The following is a 25,888-nucleotide window of genomic DNA, read 5'->3' as shown; positions in this document are numbered from 1 at the left end:
GATGTTTACATCCATCACACTAGCACTGGCTGTGTGAATGTCAGCGTGTCATTGATCATTCAATTCATTTATGATGGGTGAGACCCTGAGAATGACTGATTTCTCAATCAGAATTAATCCCTGTCCTTATCCATGTTTTCAACAATTTGCATCTATTAACGAATAACATTTATTTTATAATTTACAAGGCAGAGATTTACATAATCATTTCAAGATGTGATTATTTCATTTGCGCTGTACAGTCAAAGTCAACATGAAACCAAAATTGACTCTGTTTACTTTCTTTATAAATGTTCCTGATTTTATCACGAATGATTCATCAGTGCACATTATTCCAAGAGAACTTTCCACATAAACTTTCACAAAAATCAAATCATTTGGGCTGGACCAATCAATTACCAGTGGAGAAAATAAAGCTTTTTAACCAGGACCCAGAAAAAATATATATTTTATATCATATTAATATTTACTTAGTTTGAGTATTTAGTGTTACGGTCACTCTGCAAGATCCTCTTCTTTCTTATTGCGGCGTAGTCCGTTTTATAAACGTGTTTGTGGGCAGGTTTGGAAAACGTTGTTATAAAACTTGTGGATTTGGTGTTGTGCGCAAATATATGCGTGTCCTCTGCATATTGGGAATATGCGTGTGTGTATATAGTGTGTGCCCCTTGCCCGGCCTGTGGTTGAGTCATCATTGTTCTGATGACTTCATCTGTGCTCAAACACTGCAGATATTTGGAGAGGAGCTGTTGGCTTTGACAGACTCCAGAGAGAAGAGAGTGACCTCATCCAAACAAATCACTCACACACTGCCCAGCCACAAACTCATACTGACACTTCAGGGACACTCAGGCACTCATATGAAAAATAAACACAGATTCCTATGAGCTTCTGTGGATAAAATTGCTCTCTTTTTTTGCTGAAATGGCACCCCCATCCAATAAAGGAAAAGCTAATTAAGGCAACTAGGGTTCCTCCCGTCATGGAAATACCACAGAATTCACACTGGAATTTATAAATGACAGTATTTCTTTTGAACTTACATGAGCTTTAATGATAATTAAATTTCACCATAAAAACAATGCAATTGACTTTTCCCATCTGAGTTTGATTTATTTCAAAATTATCTGTAAAGAATGACTTCATCAACTCCAGTTGGTTCTAATTAGGTCTTAGAAATCACTTAACAGCAACAGCAATAACAAAATAATAATAATAATATTAAATGAAGTTGCAAGCAGCAATTATCTGCAAAATGAGGAGCTAAGCAAACATGGCGGGGAGCATCAGACCAACTGCAGAAATTAGTAATTAAAGACATTTGGTCATGCCTTTAGGCAAAATGGATGAAAACCCATAAATACAATCACTTTTAAGTAAGGAATAATTGAATTCTTAGAAAATAAGGCACACCGAGTTGGTGATGCGGCCACGACGTGAAGTGGCCTTTGAAATAAATGAAATAGTGTGGGGAAGTGATATGGACATGTAATGAGGTCAAGAACTTCCTCGAACTGTGGTCACCATGCCTTTCCCTGAAAATAGCTACACACTGAATGTTCGTCAGCCAATCAAATTCAAGCATTCAATGGCCCATAATATAATGTGATGTAATTGCTTATCATTTTTGACCAGTAGGTGGCAAAATGTAGCAAAAAATTTAAATGTTTCATATATCTTGACCTATGGGTGGCACACTGCCAAAGCTTCTAATATAACCGCAGGTAACTGTTTTCATAACATGCATCAAATTTGGACTAAATACGCTAAAGCATAGTGAAGATGTAGCCTTGTATCCAATTTGTTGTGCCCTTCATGTTATTCATTCAAAAGTTAGTTGAAAACAGTTTAACTAATCAACTTGTACTACATAAACTTTTGTCATCATGGTCTTGAGATCATCCAATTAAATTTTCATGAAAATTGGAGCAATGGTCTAGGACAGAGGTAGGCAAGTTTGATCTTAGAGAGTCACTGTCCTGCAGACTTTAACTTCAACCCTAATCAAACATACCTGAACAAGTTAATGAGTGTTTTCAGGATTACTAAGACCATATCCACACTAATACTTTTTCATGTGAAAACACATTTTTCTCTCCATTTTGGCCTTCCGTCCACACTGAGACAAAGTGTTTGTCAAGAAAAATTGAGCTTTTTGAAAACGCTCTCCAAAGTGGATAAATTTGAAAATGCCATTTTCACATTCTAGTGTGGAATATGAAAAAGGCTTTTGAAAACAATGACGCATGTTTAGTTGTGACGCATAGTGTACCAATAGACATCTATGTTTATACCTACTTAAACCACACTGTTGCTAAAGAGATTTACTTTGTACACTCTTCATATTACAGTCCTAAAAAGATGACAGTACATTTACTCACAATTGCTGTCCTGCGGCAAAACATGAGGGCAGCTGCTTTTTAGATCAAACATGAGTGAGTACGACATGGACGCGTCAGTAAATGATGAGATATTTGGTTAAATAAAATGATCCTGCCAGAAGAATTGTGTGAAAATGTATGCCTGTTCTGTCTGTATCATCTCAGTGAGCTTTTATGAGGTTTTACACATGCGCGGTAAGGTGAATTTAATGTTTTCTGACATTTCAGTGTGAATGAGAAACTTTTAGAAAATGCTTGAAAACGTCAATGTGGACGGAGAGCATTTTAAAATGAAAACTGTTTTTAAATATATCCAGATTAATGTAGATGTAGCCTAAGGCTATCAAATATTTTTCCTATAAGAGTAGGTGTGGCCATTTGTAAATTTTATGGGTCTGGCTTCCAGTCTCATTCACGTCCAGCTATTTTAGTGCTGCAAAACAGCTCGTTTTTCTGCTTGATATTGCAAATAGCTGTCTTACCATTTAATTTTAATGTATTATCTTAATTACGAGCACACTGCTTTGTAGTCCAAACAGTTTTACCATTTACTGCACGTTGTTATTCTTCTCATTATTTCTTTATAGCGGATAATGAACCGGAAGTCTCAACCATAGGCTTACTTCCACATTAAAGAAAAGGGTGGTTAGGCAGCTGTTTTTGTTTTTGTTTTGTTTGTTTTTTTGTTTTTTTTCCCCCTCAGGTTTGGAGCAGTTCTCTAGGACCAAAATTTGCCTACCCCTGTCTAGGAGGAGGTAGAAAAAGTAGGTTTTCGGAAACCTTTTGGACGCTCAGTGTACCCCTTTAGTGTCACTTTTGGACATGCTGGGTCCTCCATTGCTTTTAGTTGTTTGCGTTATGCGTCGCATTTAATGGTTTGCATGCATTTGCAAAAATAGAAAGCATTTTATATAAATGTATACTTTCATAGATATTTTGGAGCACCTACAGCTTCTTCTGGCGGCAGTTATTAAATTTGTGTAAAGACTACATACAGGATGAGCTTTATGGCATATAGAGATGGCGATTGCATCTTTTCCTCTCAGAAATCCATAGTTTTGCCTCGAAAGACTTGGGATATTTATATTTTTTTAAATAAATTGTGACTGTAGTTGTATCTGCCTGTTATATCCTGTGTTTTATATTGACAAATGGTTAGGTTTAGGGTTACGTGCTCGTAAATATGTAAATAGTCTAATGTAAAAAAAATTGTTTCGTCTGTTTGCATTAAAAAAAAAAAAATGCCAACATGTATGCATTAATACCATGATTATTACCCCATATGTAATTTAATCATGGTGATAAAATTCCCAGGGCCTTTTGCATCAGCATATTGACCCCAAAGGTTTCTTTAAAGTAATGGAGAACCCTGTACATCGAAAAACCGGAGTAAGAGTTAAAGTGTGTTGGAGACCCTTGTAATAGGTATTCCTTTAGTGAAGCCGTAATAATAATTGCATTAAACCGATTTAATTGCAAGCATTAACATGGACTATTATTATTATTATTATTATTATTTAATAAGTTCCTTGAGGTTAACTTATAATGTTAATTATTTTTTTTGCACAAAAAAACATAAATATGTTGAAAAATTATTATTTTCAACCTTCATTCTGACCCTTTGTCTAAAACGACCTGTTTTAAGGGGTGTGCCCTTTAAGGCTTGTCAGTAATCTGCCACTGTTATGATTGGCTAACGTCATTGCAGTATCCATGCTCCGCTCCCTGCATGTGAGTGTTTTGACAACATAATCAAAATAAAACGGTTATTTCCAGTTATAGCATTACGAAATCATTTACTTACAGTTTGTGATGCAGCTGCAGTCAGATCTAGTACCGCTTCACCTTTCAGCAAATGTTTCTTTGTGGACTCTCCATGACACTCTGCCTCGTTTACAAAGAACAATCGAACAATCCTCGGACACAATCCGGGATGCCATTAAAAATAAACTATTCACTTGTTCCTTACACTGGGATCCTTCTGATATCTGTACAAAGACGCGAACGAGCTGTTTAAACCAAACACGTCAAAGCGAACATTCTTTCACTCCATTTGTCCTATTGGTGACAGACTCAAGTACGTGGACTGTGTCAGGAAGCGAACACGCATTCGTGTACTGTATCCAGTGTAGACAAGATAGCAGCAGTGTTTGTAATTTCTATTTTTCACGTGACACAAAGCGACACTCGCATTCAGCGTAATTAAGTGTCAGCCGTTAAGCGACAAAATGCCAGTGGGTGAGAAGAAGACTATTCATTGATGGCTCTGGAGGTGTGGTGTTTATGCAAACGACTGCACCCACGACGTCACCTTGCACCTCAGATTCAAACAAGCCGTTTTCTCTGGGTTATTTTTCTGAGGGTTATCTTTTTCACTGATGATGAGAACATTTTAAGTTATGAAGCATGCAGGATGTATTATGTCTATGTCATCATGTCTAAAAGATCAAGGGAAATTTGGTTTCTCATGTTATGATCCCCTTAACAGACTAGTAAAATCTTTATCCAGTGATCACAAACTAATTGCAAGTTAAATAATCGAAATGTGTGGGAACCCTAGAAAGTTTGCAGAACGATCAATGCAGTGGAGTGTTGCCACACTGGCAAATGTGTTTGTCTGTCATGTTGGTATCCATCCTTCATTGATTGCATCAGTTTCTTCCCCTCCTGATAAGAACTTGATCTGTTTTTCAGAATGCAAACAAACCTCAAGCTGCTCTGAGCTTCAGATGTGAAATACAGTCTAGACAGAGAGAGAAATGTTCTTTAGTTAAGGTTGTGTTGCTGGTCTCTGTTGGAATGACAGTGTTAGAGACACACCAGCACAGCATCTCCCTCTCACGCAATTACACACTTCTACAGGAGGATGAACTCCATGACAGCAATTAAAACACGATTCCTGCTTTCACTACATCTGCTTTCAGCACACTTTTGTTTGTGGATGAAAACATTTACAAAGATCTTACATATTATTATGATTTTTTTTTTTTTTTTTTTTTTAGAAGAGCGGCCCAGAGCTGATATTTTTTCAACACATTTCTCTCACAAACTCAAGTGTTTATCTAGGTTACATTTCTTGAAAAAGAAGTGTGGATTTGTGAGAATTATCCAGGGGAATTGAATATTTCTGGCTGATATATAGTTATTGGAAAAGTTTGGGGTTGGTAAGATTTGTTTAATATTTTTAAAAGAAGTTTCTTATTGTCACCACGACTGCATGTATTTGTTAAACACAGTAAAACAGTAACACTGAAATATTATTGCAATTTAGAATAGTTTTATATTTTAATATACTGTATTTTATAACATAATTCATTCCAGCCTGATATCATGGTAATTCGTACATAGTATCCGAGGTGGATAATTTTTGCTTAATTTATGCATATTTTACGAGTTCCCTAATTCGTATGAATTTGTACGAATGACCTACCCCTAACCCAACTCCTAAACCAGCTCCTAAACCTACCCATCACTGGGTCTTGACAGAACGTACAAAATCGTACGAATGAAGTCATACGAATTCATATGAGTATGCAATCTTGTAAAATACGTACAAATTGGTCATGAGGTAGCGTTGTTTATTCCTGTGGTGTCAAAACTGAATTTTCAGCAACTATTACTCTAGTAATATAGTGAAAAAAAAATATTGCGGAAAATATAGCGGAAAAAAACTAAAACAATACAGGGTTGAAACAACTTGTATGGGTGGAATGTGAATAAATGTTGATGGTATCTTATTTTCTGAATCCCTAAATATCACACCATCCCTGATTAAACCATAATGAACAGCAGAAAATATCTTTAGCATAATCAGACCACATTTAAAAAGTGCTTTCCCGTTTCATTATCATAATTTAATTCGATTGGCTAGTTAAATAGAACGTTGTCTGCACAGTTTACTTTTTATTCTAAACAACCTTCAGTGTTCTACTGATCTGTCACACCCATCTACTTTTTCCCCATCTTTTCTCGCGATCTCCCTTTCTCTCTTTGTGTAATCACCAAACATTTTTTTTTCCTTATTTCATCATCCGTAGTGTAATGTGTGCTTCAGCGTTTTATATGCTTGTGTGGAAGGCTCACTTTCTCTCTCTCTCCCTCTCCCGTTGATCATCCACCCCCGTTTCTGCCCCCCAGGATCTTCTCCCTCCATCAAGAGCTATTATAGGCCTCATTAGTGTCATCGAGCCAGATCACAGCACTTCTGTTGTTTTAACACAGTTTCTCTTTTTATCTGTCTGTCTCTTACTGTCTCCACCTGTCTCTGTGTCTCTCATCCTGGATTTAGAGGGAGATGTAAATAATGTTTTTTGTTTTGTTTAGGTGTGGTAAAGAGAACTGTGTTTGTAAGCACTTAAAGTCCACTTCCAAAACAAAGATTCACATATAATGTACTCACCCCCTTGTCATCCAAGATGTTTATGTCTCTCTTTCTTCAGTTGTAAAGAAATTGTTTTTTGAAGAAAACATTTCAGCATTTTTCTCTGTATAATAGACTGATATGGTGCCCCGATTCTGAACTTTCAAAATGCAGTTTAAATGCGGCTTCAAATGATCCAAAATGCAGTTGTAAATGATCCCAGCTGAGGAAGAAGGGTCTTATCTAATGAAACGATCGGTTATTTTCATTTAAAAAAATAACATTTAAATACTTTTTTAATATCAAACGCTTATCTTGCCTTGCACTCCCTGAACTCTGTATTCTGGCTCAAGACATGTCAAAAAACTCCAATTGTACTTTCTCCCTCAACTTCAAAAATCATTTCAAAATCATCCTACATTGATGCAAAAGTACCGACACAGTCTTTGCAAAGTGAACATGCAAAGTGAACATGCAAAGAAGATCAAACACCCTTAAGAGAAAAAGTAAAACAACAATATAGGATGATTTTGAAGTTGAGGAAGAACATGAGATGGGAGTTTTTCAACATCCACTAACTGTCATGAACCAGGAAAAAAACAGTCCAGGCAGAGTAAGACAAGATGAGCGTTTGACATTAAAAAGTATATAAATTGTATTATTTTTATAAAAACAACAAATAAATTATAATAAAGCCACATTTGAACTGCATTTCGGAAGTGCAAAATCGGGGCACCAAAGCAGTCCATTATATGGAGAAAAATGCTGAAATGTTTTCCTCAAAAAACAATCAATTTCTGACTGAAGACAGAAAGACATGAATATCTTGGATGACAAGGGGGTGAGTACATAATATGTTAATCTTTGTTTTGGAAGTGAACTTCTCCTTTGAACCTGTACGTATCATGTGTCATATATGCTTAACAAAGCACGAGATTGACTGGTGCTTCTCTATTGATTATAGAATACACCCAGAAAAGATACTGGCTACTTCATCATACTTCAGTAATTAATGAACTGCTGATTTTCTGGTACTTGATACGAAGGTTGATGGAGCAAGTTCCATCCAAGCCAATTTTCTAAATGCTGGACTGTTGGATGGACATCTTCAACATCTCATTGCATTTCATGTTTATTCACCTCTCACCATATCACATATATAAGTGGAAAAATTGTTAAAAATAACATATGAAAACACTACATTCTGTTGCTGTCCATTCCATCAGTTGTGCTTCATCAACTGATTTTTGAGCACAAAAACAGGTCCACTGCTGTCCCAAACTGAAAGTCACTGTATATAGTGTGTGTCTAGAGTTATTGTCGCAACACTAACCAATCAGACTGCAAGGAACCACCATAATTAATCATAATATTAAAAATTACATTGAAAAATACAATACAAGTCACACAATAATTACGCTGCCATGATCGATCATTTGATGGCACTTCCGAGTACTAATGTCTATCTCTAGTTAGCATTAACTGGTTATTTACTTTTAAACACACTAACTCTGTACTTGAACAGGATTAGTTTTCTAAATGAGATTTCAGTCACAATATTGTAATTTCACGCATTAATATACTGGTAATTATATTTGGGTAACTAGGATTTTGATTCCACTTTACAGTTGAAATCAAAAGTTTACATACACCTTGCAGAATCTGCAAAATGATAATTATTTTACCAAAATAAGAGGGATCATACAAAATGATGATGTTTACATATTGTCCGCAAGAGAAAATAATAGTTGAATTTATAAAAATGACCCTGTTCAAAAGTTTACATACACTTGTTTGTCCTGAACAGTTGAACTGCCTGCCGTTCTTCAGGAAAGTCCTTTTTCAGCATTTTTGTATATTTGAACCCTTTCCAACAATGACTGTATGATTTTGAGATCCATCTTTTCACAAAAGAAAAAAAAAAAAAGTACACATTCTCATTCCGTTCAAAAGTTTACACCTCCAGCTCTTAATGTATCGTTTTTCCTTCTGAATCATCAGTGAGCGTTTAAACCTTCTGTAATAGTTGCATATGAGTCCCTCATTTGTCCTCAGAGTGAAAAGATGGATCTCAAAATCATACGGTCATTGTTGGAAATGGTTCAAATACACAAAAATGCTGAAAAACCAAAGAATTTGTGGGACCTGAATGATTTTTCTGAAGAACAAGGGCAATTTAACTGTTCAGGACAAACAAGGAGCTCACAACTATGAACAACAACAACAACAAAAAAAAGCTAAAACTATTCAACTAATAATTTCTCTTGTGGACTATATGTAAAAGTATTTTATGTGAAATATCTTATTCAGGCCAGTACTAAATAAAAAATAACATGTATTTTGTATGATCCCTGTTATTTTGGTAAAATAATTAACTTAATAATTAAATTATTGACTTCAACTATATATCATGTTTATTTAACTTTTATGTACTTGCATAAAAAAAGTAGAATTTACATGTAAACACTTGTATGTACACAATAAGTGCATTGCGTGTTGATGTTTAAATGTTAATACATAGTTTAAGACACTTAATATAAGTGGGTGCAGAATTTCTTCACTTTTTAACAAAGAATATTGTCTGGATGTGGTCTTATGAGCACATCATGTGTTCCTTTGAATTAAATAAAACAAATATGTGTGATACATTCGTAATATGTATATATGTAAGTAAGATAAGAAATATAAGAAATGAAGATCTCACCTGATATCTGTTCTTCGACCCTTTTCATTAATATACTACTTTTTCTTATGTCAGATGAGGTGCAAGCAGTACTTGAAACTGTACTTCAATTTTTATTTCACCCAGAAATAGGTACACCAAATGGTGCAACAAGAAAATTAGCTTTAGTTACATTATTCGACAAAGGTCAAACTCAGTGAAGAGAAGCACTGAGGGGGAAAAAAAAAACAATCACAGACATTTCTGTTCAGATGGGATTAGTTTTCTCAAAGGACCCTGATTTTGCTGGAAAACATTCTGTAATTTTCTCTTTAACTTTTACAAAGATTGTGTGATAACAGTACAGATGTTCTTGATTTGGGCAGGAGTGATATCAAAAAGTACACTTTACTTAATATCCTCAGGGAAAACTAACCCCGTCCAAACTAGGGCTTTGCAATGATACTTGTCTCTCTCAAGTCCATTGGAGACTGAAAGGCTGGTTGCGAATTTTCCAAAGACACTTATGAGACATGCGTCACTTGCGGGGCAGTAGCCCTGGGGATTTGTGTGTGTGTGTGTGTGTGTGTGTGTGTGTGTGTGTTTGTATGCACTGAAGCATGTCTGTTGTTTGTGTGTTTTAAATCGTCCTCTTTGATTCATGACTTGCTGTCCCTGTCCTAATTACACACGGGCTCTGTAACCGAAGTGCTAATGGAATGAAATGACCTGGTCACATTACTGCCCTCATCCGCTGTCAGCCTTCCGAGACTGCTGGAGATAAATCACCCGTCGGGCGTTTCTTACACACACACACACATACTCTCTTCTGGCATCCCTCTGATGTGTTGCTGTATGCGTGGTATTATATTGTCATGTCTGATTCTACCTAATGATTTAGTCTCTAGAGAATACTGCTCTGCTCTGATCCACATTGAGCATGAGTAATTAGCTTCCTTCTCACAGGCAAACGACACTGTTTGTTCCTTCATAACCTCCTGCTTTTTGATATTGCTGCTTTATTTGTAAATCTGTAGGAGTTTGAGTCTTTTCATTTAAACTTTCCCTGACTTCCTGGATTATAGCCAATTAGTTTCATTAAGCACAAAGTCCTGATTAGCGGTGGATAATAAGGGAAGCATCATTATGACTAACATGCTTGAGATACTGGCAACTCAATTGTTGACGAGATTTTTTTTTCCTGAAAGACAATAAAGTACGGATGAAGTAGCCTGAGCCAGATTTATGGATCAAAAATATGTTGCCTTTTAAAAAGGATTCTCCCCCGAGCCGTGACCTAGCGGTTAGGTTGCATTCTCCTTCATATTGGACCATGGTTCTCCTGTGGCCAGCACACATTCGAATCTGCCTCATTTGCAGATTCCGTTTCGTGTCCTCTCTCTACCATCCTGTCAATATAAAATGGCAAAAAGCCACAAAACATGATTCTCGTCATTATGATTCTCAGCTTCCCCGCTGTGACGAGCCCTGGACCACAAGGACACAAGTGTGACTGCTGTTCTACATTCTCAATCAGTTCACCGAGTCGTCGGTGACAACGAAAGGGGCAAACTAGGAGACAGCGAGAGACAGAGAAGGGACGGAGGTAGTGAGACATTCCCTGAGATACACATCACACGATGCTCTCAGGATAGCAGAATGTGGCAGTGTGTATCGAGTGCATGAATAATGCAGAAGAAGGAGCAGGACAGTGGTGCTAGCAGACGCTCGCTCACACACAAACACATGCACACACTTTTTGCACGGCAAGCTCCCACTCCTGGGACTCAGAGGCGTGCTCATTAGCTCTGCTGTGGCCACCCCTGCAGACTGGAGCCCCTCACAGCATGACAGTAGCAACAATGGCCTCGTCGCTCAGCCCAGCTGCAGCATGAAAGAGTATTGACCCAGGTACGGTGCCTCGGGCCACCGGCCTGCGCTCACAAACACACATTTGCACACTCCTCCATGGGCAAAACTTGTTTTCGAAAGATGAACCGTCAGAGCTGGGTACTGCGCTACTGGTCACAGCCGAAGGTGTGAGCTGAATTGTCAATGAGGTTGGGAACAGGAAGGAGGAGTGACTTTTCTGTGATTGACTGAATTCTCCTGTGCAGTTATCGGTAATCGTATTTCCTGCAGTGCTTCGTATATTACTAGTGGGGCTGTTATGCTCTTCATGTTTATGCTAAACCTGCCCTACCCCACAGGCAGATCTTTCAAGGTTTCCTGAAGGTGAAGGTTGTCTAAGTTACATCACCTAACCACCGGGGTGCCTCAGGGTTCAGTGTTGGGCCCCCTCCTCTTCTTGAAATCCATTGCTTCACTTGGCCGAATCATACAATCACTCAATTTCTCCTATAAGTTTTGCCCTGCTTTACAGTATTAACACAGACCTGTCTGAATATACTTTGAAGCTCCTAGTCCAGGTTTTGACATCTCAAAACTAAAATCCTGCAACAACGTGGTTAGCTAATCAGATAATCTCGAAAGATCATGGCAGCATGTCAACTCTACTCCCCACATCTTCCTCCTGTATAATAATGTGTTACCAGGGATGACAACAATTGTATTATTGTTCCTCGCTGACCTTGTCCTAGTTTGGTTATGTAGGGTACAGCACTGACAATGTCATGTTCCATTTCCATTGCCACAGAAAAGCCAAGGCAAACTGTATTCTTTCTCCATTTCTGTCCCTCTCTCTCCATCCATTTTTATCTGTCCTCTATTCCATCTGTACTATCTGCTCAGCATGGTGTCTGCAGCAAAAAAACAATGCTCTCCAGCTTTCTGTTATCAGCATAGATCTGCATTATCTCACACAATTATCAGCTCCAGAAACAGCTCACGCATTGGGATTTGAGTTCTGGCATGCTGCGTGCTGCACAGTTGCATAAAAAGTTTTTAATGCCTGAGGTTTTGCTCAGTGCCAACTCAGGTGTGTCTTTTTTTGTGAAGTTTTAAGTGCTTTCTCCCATAGTGACATTTGTCTGTTGTGGTAAAAATATTAAATAAAATACAAATAGAAAAGATGCTTGATCAACAGCCTGGACTTGCTGACTTCATCTTTAGTTGGGTGAAAGCCAGTATATCACATCAATAGCAAGGTCAAATTTGGTGTAATATCATGAAACCACCATACATTCATAATATTTTCCTGCCTTCAGCCACATATGCTGGGAAAGGCTCTAGCTTCCCTGTGACCCTAGCCAATGAGTGGACCATGAAACCTAACATGTAGTGTCATCTAGCCAGACCTTATTCCAACAACACAAGGTGTTGTCCAAAATGACGTTTGTTCTGGCCAAGTCCCACATAGACAGGAAAAGCATATTTGACTTATATGTAATACCACCAAAAATAGGTTGTTCTGGTGCTATACACTGGTCAGGCACAACATTATGACCACCTTCCTAATGTTGTGTTGGTCCCCCTTATGCATGGACTCCACTAGACCTCTGAAGGTGTGATGTGCTATCTGGCACCAAGGTGTTATCAGCATATCCTTTAAGTCGTGTAAGTTGCTTGGTGGGGCCTTCATGGATAGGACTTGTTTGTTAAGCACATTGAGGCGAGCCTTGGTGATGTTGTAAGTGGTGTGAGTACTACCATCCCTCCAAGTTTCAAGTCTCTACGACTTACAGTTTTGTCTGTAAGATCAGTTTTACATGGAGATTGCTGATCCTTGGCTGTTCTAACAATTACAATAGGGTTTGAACCCCTAATAAACTCCTCAGAAGTGCTGATAATATCAACCTGGTACCTAAACACAACAAAGTACTTTCAAGTTTGTGTTAGACGACCATTGAAAGGAATGTGGGCGGTGTGTGGATGTGCCATCTGAGGCTTAGACTACATGTTAAATTGGATAAATAAAGCTAATCTACTGTACTAAAAACTCTACAAACTGTCTTCTTTACAAAATTTTCTTTTTGAATTTGTCAAATTGAAATTGGATTGACCTAGATTCAGAATATTCTCATTTATAAGGCTCTAACACACTAGTTCCATTAAGAGGTGCAAGACTCCAAATGAATGACACATTCTACACACATCCTTTCAATCATCACTCTTCCTTCCGCTTCCCGAACCATACAGCGAGACAGGTCGACACTCTGCTGTCTTCAGAACATCCAGTAGAATGAAAGAGTGATGAACCGAAGCCGGTTTGACGTAAACCAATGCAAGCGTGGATTATTCAATCAGACAAACTTGTGACGGTTGGTTGTTTTATGAATCCGACTGCTTTCACCACCTATGCAAAAAAGCTTTATATTTATGCAAATGATGCAAATTAATTTACATTGTTCTCCTTTTTTCGGAGTGACAGAGAGCACTTATTCACACGCGAGTGGGCAAGTGACAAAGGCTTTCAATTAAAGCAAGAAAAATCAAGCTCACTCATCCATCTCTCACCCCGGCCATCAACAAAGGCCTTTTAATTAGTATTCATTAATTGCAGCGCTGTAAAATCTATGCATGCTCATTTTTATCAAGCCATCAAAGACTTCACTAATTGCCTCTATAATATCAGAAATAGATCCAGCACACGATGAAGGGGTTTTCAAAGAACAGTACAAAGGCTAAAGAGGAAGAGGGCTCCATTTCACGCCCAGGCCACACAAAACCTTGCTTCAGAATGGGAACACTATGTTCTGAGTGACCAGAGTGCTCTCTTAAAAAGAGTCGGTTTATGCTGTTTATGAGTCAGCAGACACCATGACTGATCAGCATATTACGTGTATGGGTAATGTTAGAGAAAGTTAATGAACAAGAGTTGGGGCCAACAGATTGCAATAGTCCGTTTGTTTAGAGTCAAAATTGACAATTCATACACATTCACATTTAAAAATGTCATCTCTGCAAGTAAGCAAAGAAAACCGGTTTCATTTGGAAGAAGGTAGTACAGAACTGAAAAGAAAAACATTCTTTAAGCGAGATCAACAAGAAAGCTTCATGCTTATATTTCTGCCATTTTTTTTACAAGGTTTCTCTAAGGATCTTGAAACATGCAGGTTAACACTGAAATCACATTAAGCTTTGCCATTCTCACAGGTTTCTGTACAAGGACAATGTTCAGTCTAAGACATCAACAGTTCTAGAAATCTACAGTAGTTCATTAAATGTGTTATGAAGCCAATATAACCCAACTACAGTCAAAAATACAGACCTCACCACTTTAGTATTTGCTGCTTTGTTACAGCCAATAGGAATTAAAACACTGAAACTCCTCCCATACCATTTTTGCTAATGATATTTTAAATTATTTATCTTAAACTTATCTAAGTGAACAGATTTGCCCTTAGAGAGGGAACAGAGTGAGAATATTATGGGGACTGGGTTCTCTTGACATGGGTCAGCAAGCAACCACTTAGCAACAACCCCGAATTCCTTAGAAATGGCATGGCAATGCCATAGCATCATGTTGGCAAGTTTTATACAAGCAAAGAGCACTCTTTATGTTTTCTTCTTAAATTGCACATGCAGTGTCTGAGTCTTATTTATTTATTTATTTATTTATTTATTATTATCTTGCCCTCACCTCATCTGCTGGGTTTTTATACTCTAAACGAATTGAAGGTAGATTGAAGAAAAGAAACTTTATGTAATTGAATGTAGCCTTTGAGTCATCATGATTTTATCTATTGTTGTGTCCACTTTGGTCCACATAAAAATGTCTGATGTCAGAAAGAAAGAGAGGCTGTCAAAGAAATGGTTTGGAAAAAACAAGTACAAGGTTGTTGAACTCTTTGTTCTGAACCACTCCAAGTTTAGCCGAAGTTAGTACAAACACAGTCTAGCAACTGCGTCTCTGTTATAGCTATTGTATGTTTCTGAGCAATTTTGGAACTTGTACGTTGACACTTCCCAGCAAGCAATAGTCGTCATTTCAACGTCTAGTTTAACTATAGACCCAATATAGTCCGGCTATTTGTAACTCACTTCTAGACCAAATAATCTTGAATTTAGTTACATGTCATTTTTTGGCAAAATACTTGTGACTTGTATGATATATTTTATCATGTAAGCAAAGTCAACAGCGTTTACAAGGTGTTTGGTTTTATTTCTATATTTCTATATATTTCTATATATATATATATATATATATATATATTTATAGTCTATTCTAGTCTATTAAATTTTCACTGACAGCCCAATGACAACCTTATTTTAGCCTAGACGTCTAGGCTGTGTTTCAACGGCTAATATACGTTTTTTAGACCAAAAATTGCTTGCTGGGTTGTTCTCAACTCATGTTTAGCTAGATAAACAAATGTAAGTGTAATGGAAAAATTGCCAGAGAATATACACAAAGTTCCTAAATGTACCATAATATGGACATTGTACTGTGGTAAACCCTTGTTTTGTGGGCACATACAGTCAAACCAAAATGTATTCAGACACCTTCAACATTTCTTACATTATCACAGTTTATTTGCTATAGTTAAGAAAATTGTAATAAACTATGACAAGAACTGTTAAACTGTGTCAGAACAAATAAATCTTGATAACGCCATCCTTCTGTTAAACTGTCTCACAAAGGAATTAGGTTGAATAGCTGTCAGCAGTCAGCTGTTAAATTTAAGTACACAATTAGATAATACCAATTTAGGTCAAACAGTTACCAAGCAATGCTTAATTTTGTTCAATCTGTGGTGTAAAAATTTCGCACTAGCAATTAAAGAAAAAAAAAAACTTAAGCATAACGTCAAAGTGTCTGAATAATTTTTGGCACAAATTTGTATCAGTTTTACAGGTAGTCCAAAATTATTATTATTATTTTTTTTTTTTTTTTTTTTTTTCTGTTTTAAATTTTCTAGACTGTTTTAACCCTTAAAGACCTAGAACATTTTTGGGGCACTTGGCACACATGCACTTTTCTTGTTTTTTTTTTTAGACCTATTCTACCAGTCAGCATCAAGTGCTATATATCATTGTAAACAGGAGAACTTGAAGTTTCAGTCTAGCTAATGTAAAGTCCCCATTTTCCTTTTGTCTTCTAAAAATTAAGGAATTTCCAAAATTTTAAGAAAATTGCAAGCATTAATTTGAGTTTTTTTACTGTGTACTCAAACAGAAACTCCTGAAGTTTGTTTTTTTTTTTTTTTTTCTTTAAAAAGTTGTATTTGGGTGTTTTACAATTCCAAATAAAATTTTGTCTATGTATAACATTTCCCAAAAAAAGTTATAGCCATTTATTACAATATTGTTATAGGTCTATTTTGTTCACTGACAATACAGGTGTGTTCAAAAATGTTTAGGAAGTAAAGTAAATGGAAACAGTGTTACATAACAAAACAGTAAAAAAAAACAGTTTGTTTTTGTTTTGTTTTTCAAAGAAACATAATTTTCAATCAAAATATGAACAACAAACAGTGCAGCAAGTAGTGAAAACAATTGCACAATTGGTCTTGTGCAACAAATATACAAACAGTGCAAATGATTCACAAACTACACACAAAATGAGAGAAAAATAGTGCAAACTATTTAGAATCTTTATAAACTATATAAGATTAATTTACATATAGGATCGATCCGCTGGCTGTATTCTACGTTTTACAGGACAGCGCATAGCCACATGAAAACATAAACTCCAGTGCTTTATCTGACATGTACCGCTGTTTCATCCTTGTTTTTGGTTTGTTTTATGTCAAAGTGTTCTGTTGTGTGATTTTTGAGAGAGTGCTGTCATGCAAATGTGTTATTTTGTGTTTGGTTTCATGCACGCACAACGCATTTTACTTTCACTGTGAGTTTGTTCAAATTTCCAAAGAAACATGCTAATTGGTGGTTAAAAACTCCAAAACCTATGTTTATTGGTTGAATAGATGCCAGTTTGAACCAATCTGGGGATGGGGGTGGGACTACGCCTCAACAATCCTTCCTTGTTTGGCTCAGAGGAACAAAATGCATTGGTTTCTTCTGACGAATCAATGCGATCAAAATGTGATGACGTTATCACTTTCACTATGGAGACTCTGAATATCCAAATGAGCTTTATATTATCATAATAGGTTCAATGAAGGTATTCTTTTAGTAAGACAGTTAGTTAATTCTCATGGGTATTTGTTGTCGTATTCTAAATTTCTTCAAAAATTCCAATTACCAGTTAAACCAAGAGAATTGCTACTGTTCTTGATGCAATTCCAAAGAGTGTGATGATGCTTTTAAAAAGCTGTGTCTCAGAAGGAATCAGCAAAGTTAATCCTTGTGGAAACAAACTCATTGAAAATGTTGATGTTTTAAAACAACGGTGTAACAATAAGATTATAAGTAATGCTCTTTGTTCTGTCTCTTTACCTGCAGCAAGATTTTTTTTGGTCTTCTTTATTTGCATTTGCATCAATAACAAAATTAAGGAAGTGTCTTACAAAATACTTGATAGGATTTATCCTGCTAAGCATGGAAAGATTTAAGCTTAATATTTCATATACCTGTGATTTTTGTGCTCAAGAAAAATAAACTCTTTTGCATCTATTTTTTCATTGTATTTACTCAAGATTATTTTGGAAGGATGTGGAATTCTATATTAATAGAAAGATGGAATGTTTTATACAGAAAAAAAATTAATTGTAAGGAACAAAACATTATACAATTGCTTATTCTGTTAGGAAAATACCATATACATAAAAAGTGGGCTCAATGTAGACCAAATTTTTCCCATTTTATTAATGACTTTACATTGTATGTACAGTAAATCTTTTGGAACAATCGGTTAGACTTTATTTTGATAGTCCACTTTAGACATTCTACTAACAGTAAGTAACTTTGCAACTACATGTCTACTAACTCTCAGAGCAGACTGTTAGGTTAGGTTTAGGGTTAGTAGAATAAGTTGGCGTATACTTTCAATGTTCAGAACAGTGTTAGAAGATATTAAGCAGACAGTCTACTAATACTCTAATGACTAGTTGACATGCAGTTGCAAAGTTACTTATACTGTTAGCAGAATGTCTAAAGTGAACTATCAAAATAAAGTGTTACCGAACAATCAAAAAACAAGAAGCACTGAAAACATGTAATGCTCTGAAAGCATTGAATTTTATGTATTTTTTTTTGTTTTTCTTTTCTTCCTTTTCTCTGGCAGCTATTGTAATTTGACATGAATATATAATACCTCATCTTCTCAAAAAAAAAAAAAATGGATTGGTATTGGTACTTTTTAAATGGATTGGATTAGCGGTTCAAAGGTTATTAAATATTTAAGAACAATGGTTATTTTTAGTCACAGGCAGCTGTCTCTGTCTTAGGGTTAATGGGTAAATAAAAAATATCAATCAAAAGCATGTCTAATTAATCAAGATCATAAAAATGTACACAATTTAACAGCAGTTTAGTACAAGTTTATTAGAGAGAGAGAGAGAGAGAGAAACTCATGTATCTATATTTTCTGTTAAATAAATTCTGGTAAATCATTTTTTTCTGGTAAATATTCCATAATAACTTATAATAATAAATTGTTATTTTATAATAAATAATAATTTTATAAGTAGTACTAGTACTATACTTACTTCAGTATATTTTTGTTACAGTTTCTTTGTTAAACCCAACTTTTATTTTTGCGGGTTGCTGTGAAGACCTGTAAGTTTCTGTTTGTATATGATATGACAATAGTTTTTCTCGAATGAAACCGTAAAGTGCTCATGAATTGATTCTCAGAGCAGTTCTAGAGATTGTTTATATGTTCATGTGCTCATATATTGAGGAGGTAAAGACTGAAAACACTGCAAGTGTCATGTGCACTTCAGTATGTGTGCGGTAAACGAAAACACGCATCTGCACCATTCCTTTACACAGAGAGACACAGAAAATTTATTACGATTTCGGATTTATTTTTAAATAGTATTTTGTTGGCTTAATATTCACAGTAGTCCATATCAAATTTTAATTTAAGTGTACTGACCTACTTTTAATTTATTCATACAAAATTTGGCAAATTCCGTGACATTCTGGATAAATTCCATTTTTATGACTGGCTTCCGCAATTCCGTCGGTGTTTCCGTAGGGCCCTACATATGCCGATACCATTCGTGGAGGCGTGTAGTTTTTTTTTTTTTTTTTTAAGTACCTTGGAGTACCATGTAAATACCCAACGTTACCTCACAACCAATTCATACGTACTTAACAAGATGGCTAAATCATACGAATTTATACAACCTCACGCCTATGTTTTTTTTTTTTCCGAGGGGTAGGTTTAGGGCAGTCATTTGTATGAATTCCTTTTCGCCACCTCAAAAAGTATGTACGTTTTTTCACAAAATGCACAAATTCGTATAAGCCAGGTCATACAAATCCATACGAATTAGCCACAATGTAAAATAGGTGCGGATTGCCGCAAGATCGGGTTAAGATACCATGGTGTATGAATACGGCAATCGTAGTGTGTATATCAAAGTACGCAGTGTAGTAGCTTTACCACAGTACTTTTTTAAGGGGATAAGGAACAAGCACATTACCAACCGGAAGAAAACGTAGTTTGAATTAGGGGTTGAATGATTTTCTAAAGTCGACATTTATGTGATGAAAGTCAGGTCAACGTCGACTAGTCGCTGATGTAATTAATAAACAAATTAGTTGTGAATAATTCTTTCTGGCAGCATCTCTCTATTAACAGTATAGCTGTGTGTTTTTGTTACTAAAAAAAATAACCTGAAACTTTTTCAGGTTTTTTTTTTTTTTTGAGAAATCACATAACAGTGTTGACAATACATTTCCTCAGTACTGAATGATTCTGTCTGTGTAATCTGCTACTGCGAGCTGCTGTAGGTATTCTATGTCTGTTACAATGCAACAGTGCATTAGATTAGAATGGCTGTTAACTTACCTGTACAATATGATATTTAAACGTGTATTCTCCCGTTGGTATAATCACACAGGTCTTGTGGAGCGCTTTCAGAGTATGCATTTATTTGTCATTTTAACTGTTTGGAAACAGAGCGTAATTCAACATTTCTTATCGTGTTGTGCCCGCTATAAAACCAATGACTAGTCGACGTCAAGCTTAAAGTGTCATGGCAGGGCATTAAAGTCGACTAATCCACTAGTTGACTAGTCGGTGCAACCCCTAGTTTGAATTACATCCAGCATGTTTTTTTCTGATTTACAAATTTTGAAAACAGCTTCAAACAACATTTGCTTTGTGTTTTCAGAGCCATACATTCAGAATGCTCTTTTAGCAGATGATACCTATTTTGCTTACCCACACATTATTTATAGCTGTCTCAAACTGTTTATCTTCTCATAGTTACCATTATACTTCTGTCGGGTCTGACGAGAGGTGTCATCTGAAGACAATGTGCGTAAGTGTATTAAAACTCATCTCTTCATCTTACGTGATTATGCAGCCACCGATGAAAGTGTGTGTTTGTGTGTGTGGCATGTGTTTGTGGGTTGTGGATTGATTGGGTTCATCTCCACATCCTCTCATCTTGTCCTCTTAACAGAATGGCGGGTCGTGCACTTGAGCGCGCGAGCGTAAGGAACATTGGAGTCTCCCTTAAGACCCCATCTGAGAATCTGTTATACTAATATGCTAATAGGCATGTTAATTCAGTTGGTAATTACAAGGACTTGGGTGTACTGTTCCATGTCAGCCTTTGAAGTGGGGAAACTAGGAAACTGCTTGCATATTAAATGCACAACAGAGCTTGTTTAGGTTCGGAGGAGGGAGTTGAAGGGAAAACGTTTGTTTTTCGTGATGTTTTCTTATCAATGTTAAAAATCTATCTCTGTCAGAAGGATCATCATAAGTTCAAAGTTTGTAGCGATTAGATCGTGTTAAGGTTTGTTTCTCAATGACTGCACATGTCTTTTGGCACAGAGTTGAGCGGATGTTTTTTTTTTATTATTATTCATTTTCTATGGGAGTTGAGAGGCAGGCTTGCTAGGTTCACCTAGATACACTTTTGCTGTTTTTAAGCTAGTTATAGCAGGTAGGTTGTTCTTGAAGAGTTTTTCAGTGGATTTAGGCCATCGCAGTTGCTTCAGTCTCTTCTTGTTATCCCACACTGACTCAATGACGTTGAAACCAGAGCTCTGTGGAGTCTATACCATCTGTTGTAGCACTCTTCATACAAAATCTCATTGGATTGTTACTGGAATGTGTGGAAATTAGTGCTGTCGAAATTAGCATGTTAATTTTTCCAGTTTAACTGCATTAAAAATATATTTAAGATTGAATGTGAAATTATTGCGATATAAAAGTATATTTAAAAACATGTTAGGTTGGATTAATCATGATTAATCATGATTATTTTCAGAAAAAAATGTGTGACTGGTTAATTTTTAAAAATTGACACTAGTGGAAATCATTAATTGATATTTTCCACTGGCACAATAAAGCAGAGGATAGAAGAAACGTCTTACAAAAATGTGAAACATCTAATATGTCTACATTTTGCAGATTTATTTTTGGTTTGAATTTTAGTTATGCGTTTATGAGACACACCCTCAAAATCATCTAAGTAGGGGTTCAAGCATGTAGCGCTGAAACCCAATTGTAATTGTTAGAATGGTCACGGATCTGCGATCTCCGCGTAAAAAAAATGATCGAGCAGATCAAACCATAAGTTGTCGAGATTTTAAACTTAAAGGGATTGTAGCACTTACACCACCTACTGTACAACATGTCCAAGGCTCGCCCCAATCGGCCTGACGGGGGCGCTACAGCAATCAAAAGTATGAAATCGCTCATAACTCCTAAACCATCTCAAGTATCATATGTCATTGGAATCCTTTGATCACGCCGGACAAAACACATACCTCAGATTCACTCATGAGCTTGGCAAAATTTTCGGGTATTTTGCATTTTTTGAAAAAAACTACTTTTGCAAACTAGTCCAAGGTTTTTCGCCCGATCAGAACCAAACCAGTGCAAAATGATTCTCTGGAGAGTGAATATCAATAATTATCCAAAAAAAAGTTGAACTTTAGACTCAACGCTGCAAACGGGTGCCAAAACGTTCGAAAGGGGCTAGGCCGCTTTTAGTAAAATGCCTATAACTCCTGAAAAGAATGAGATATCTCCGCCAAACTCAGGACACTTATGTAAGAGCTCAATCTGAGGCCACAGGAGCTTGGCCACTTGGTGGTGCTATTAGGGGGAAAAAAACATAAAAATGGCTATAACAGTGCAATCATTTGTCCTTATAACATGAAAACTATGTGCATGGTCTTGGTCCAAAGTGCCAGAAGTGTCTACAAGGACATTTGCATATCTCAAAAAACATGGCGGCCATTGGCCGATGAAGTTTGAGCACCTGTTAGACAAGGTTAACGGAGGCCGATCGGTCTGTTCGACTCACGGCCCCAAAGGTCTAAGAGAAATTTTAAATAAATCGGCCACTGGGGGCAGTGTCACATTTTTGAAAGGCGTAAACGATTGTACATTGCACGCTTTTTCGCACATATGCATGATATTAGTATCATACGATGGAGCTCCTCATTACAGACAACTTGCCTGTTGAACCACTGCTGTCAATTAAATTGTTTGTTAAATAATTGAGAAGATGTCAAAAACCTACTTTTGGAAACTAGCAGTACAATTCTCTGGACTGTCTAGGTCTATAATTATCATAAAAAAAACTTTAACAAAAGTTGAAATTTTCCCTTTGAGTAGCTAAAACGTTTAGAAAAGGGGCCTGTCCAAATGTACCCCAAATCCTGTAAAGCCTAAAGGAAAACTCAAAACTTCACAAAACCTGCTGTGCAGATGAGACAGGTGATTCTAAACAAGCATGCAAGATCGGACCACAGCTGGCACTATAAGAGTCATAAATGTTAAAACAAAACAAAAACAAAAAAAAACATCATATTTCTATGGCAAATGACCTGTATTTGCCAAAATGTTTTTTTTTTTTCATTAATTTAGATAGTTACAGGCTTGGTTAACAATGTCTTTTTACATTTGCCTAAATACCTTAAAACGAGCCTTGAACCCTGGTAATCAGCTATATTTTTATTATAGCAGGAACCCAGCTATATAAAATAATCATTTTAGGGCTGATGTTGGGTTGTCATTGCAACTAAGTTGTAAAATTAGATATAACTTTACAGAGAGAAGGTAGTAAGTGATTTTACTGCATTGAAATCATGTTAAGATGCATATTGTATATGCCTTGTGGTTAACTTTTGAAACAAAGAGTCATTTAATTTGTGCAAATTGGCCCCATTCATTTACATTTTAGGAACTTTACTGTAACTTATAAATGGAAAATATTTATTGTGGAAATAACCATTTATGCCACAGAAGTTGCAATAGGTTCAGCTAAGCTTGTACTTCCTTAAATTGCCAATTTTTGAAAGTTAAAGTTAATGGCTGTTATTTCATGCTGCAAATTGCTGTCAGACTGAACACCCCTTTAGACCAGACTGACTGTTGTCTGCATTGACAGCCATAAAAAGCTGAAGTGATTGAAGCCATCAGTAGAGTTTAGCCCTCATACATGTATATAATATTTGATTCACCCCCTCTGTCTGTCTGTGTCTTGTATTTTTCCACTGTCCTTGTCTCGATTACTTTTTCTTGCTCTTTCACTCAATATATCTTGTCAGCTTTCATTGTTCATGTCACACTGCAACCCTTTGCATCTGAGCTGCAAGATTCTGTCCAACTCTGAGGAATGAAGGCCAACATAACGTCTCGCATTGAGTCAGACTGCTCCGGGCATGTTGGGCACATTGAATTGCACAGAGGGGCTGTGAGTCTATCAGCTGCTGAGAAACAATTTCAGCAGCTATTTAAAGTAGCTCCTTCTAGGTGGTTGTTCCAAAACATTCTCCTCATCCGCTATCTGGTGGACATTTGAGGGCTTTCCAGGGAGAGCTTGTTTGTGAGTCATCTGGCTTCTCTCAAATTAATTTCTGGCTAGAGGAAGAGATTTTCTCAGAACAAAGCTTTGTTTCCGGCTGGTCTATACTATGTATTAAAAAAAAACAATAATATAATAAAAAGACTCATAATTAAATATAATAAAGCCTTGAAGATAATGATATAAATTGCAGTTGAAGGAGGAAAGCATCTAAGGTATGAAGAAGAAACATTGAGAGTCAAGAAGTAAAGACATAATATTGTACCTGAAATGTTTTTTTTTTTTTTTTTTTTTTTTTTTCAAAACATGCTTTATTCAAAGCAATGCTCAATGTGGAAACATTTGACAAGCCAAGGATCTATAGGGCTAAATTAACGAAAATCATCTTGAGGTAGGTCAATGTTCCTAAAATTCTTGAAAAATGAGTTCACAAATATTTTCTTAATAAGAAAATTACTAATATTATTTAAGTTTATGGTGGTTCTTGCCTGGAGACTTGCTGCCTGCAAATTAACAAAAAAATCAAAGGGATTGACAGGAGACAGTGTCTGTATTTTAAAAAGCTGTTAAACATCATATAAAAAGTCAGCAAAAAAAAAAAGTCATTTTTGTGAAATGGAACAGTTTATGAACCTGTAGGCAAATTTAAATTTAAATGCGTTTATTTAGTCAAAAATGCAGCAAAAAACAGCAATATTGTGAAATATTATTACAATTTAAAATAATTGTTTTCTATTTTAATATACTTTATTATATTTAAAATATAATTTATTCCTGTGATGCAAAGCTGAATTTTCAGCTTCATTTCCGCTACTCCAGTGTCAGATGATTCTTCAGAAATCATTCTAATATGCTGATTTATTATTATCATTATCCGTGTTTGAAACAGTTGTGCTTCTTAATATTTGTTTGGAACCTGTCATACATTTTCCTTTGATTATTTTATAATTAAAATGTTAAAAAGAACAGCATGTAAGTTTTTACTCTCACTTTTTTATCCATTTAACACATCCTCGCTGAATTAAAGTATTAATTTTATTCAAAAAATGAAAGAATGAAAATGTTTTGACACCAAAGTTTTAAACTGAAGTTATATTGTTACAAAATACTTTCATTTCAAATAAATACTGTTCTTTTTACCTTAATATAGGAGAATATGAAACTCATACTTGAGGAAAAAAAACACCTAAATTTTGTTCTGAGATCCAAACTGAGCAAAAATACCTTACCTGATCTCATGACAAAAATGTACCTGTAGGAACTTTTTTGCAAGATGTGAAATATGTACATAAGTACATATCACTGCAGTTTAAAACAGAAAGCACAGCTAGCTTTCTGGATGTAACTAGCTTGCTCGGTAGCTCAGCCAGCATGGAACTGGACTTAGGATGCGGAATCCTTGGGTACGAATCCTATAAAAATCATGATGATGAAAGAGCCTAAAGATGAGAGATCGAAAAACAAGTTATAACTGTGTGTTTGCAGTTTTTACGTCACATTCGCTTTGGTTCATACTATCAGGTAGGTTTAAGTGTAGTGCAGAAGGTACATTATTTTAAAACGTCACGGAGCATTAGAGTTATAACGCCACACAATGCACATTTCTCGCATCATATGTTAATCTCAGAGGTTGCGTTAGACTTTAACTTTGTCCGTCATTTTAACAGACAGGGTC

General features: G+C 36.1%; 1 protein-coding gene across 4 annotated transcripts in view; it reads left to right on the top strand.

The window, feature by feature from the left end:
• ulk4 (unc-51 like kinase 4) overlaps positions 1-25,888 on the top strand; it is a 225,012-nt gene that overhangs the window by 185,369 nt on the left and 13,755 nt on the right. Inside the window, exon 36 of one of the 4 annotated variants that reach the window (XM_051131062.1) lies at positions 20,649-20,703. The exons of the other annotated variants lie outside the window; for them this stretch is intronic. Coding sequence (XP_050987019.1) covers positions 20,649-20,675 — 27 coding nt within the window. The 3' untranslated portion in view covers positions 20,676-20,703. The remainder of the gene's footprint in view (positions 1-20,648; positions 20,704-25,888) is intronic. 4 annotated transcript variants of the gene reach the window in all.

The sequence above is a fragment of the Labeo rohita genome, chromosome 16, assembly GCF_022985175.1.
Source record: "Labeo rohita strain BAU-BD-2019 chromosome 16, IGBB_LRoh.1.0, whole genome shotgun sequence".
In the NCBI taxonomy this organism is placed as follows: Eukaryota; Metazoa; Chordata; class Actinopteri; order Cypriniformes; family Cyprinidae; genus Labeo; species Labeo rohita.
The sequence above is the reverse complement of the archived record's forward strand: the minus strand, read 5'-3'. Positions and strand labels throughout refer to the sequence as shown.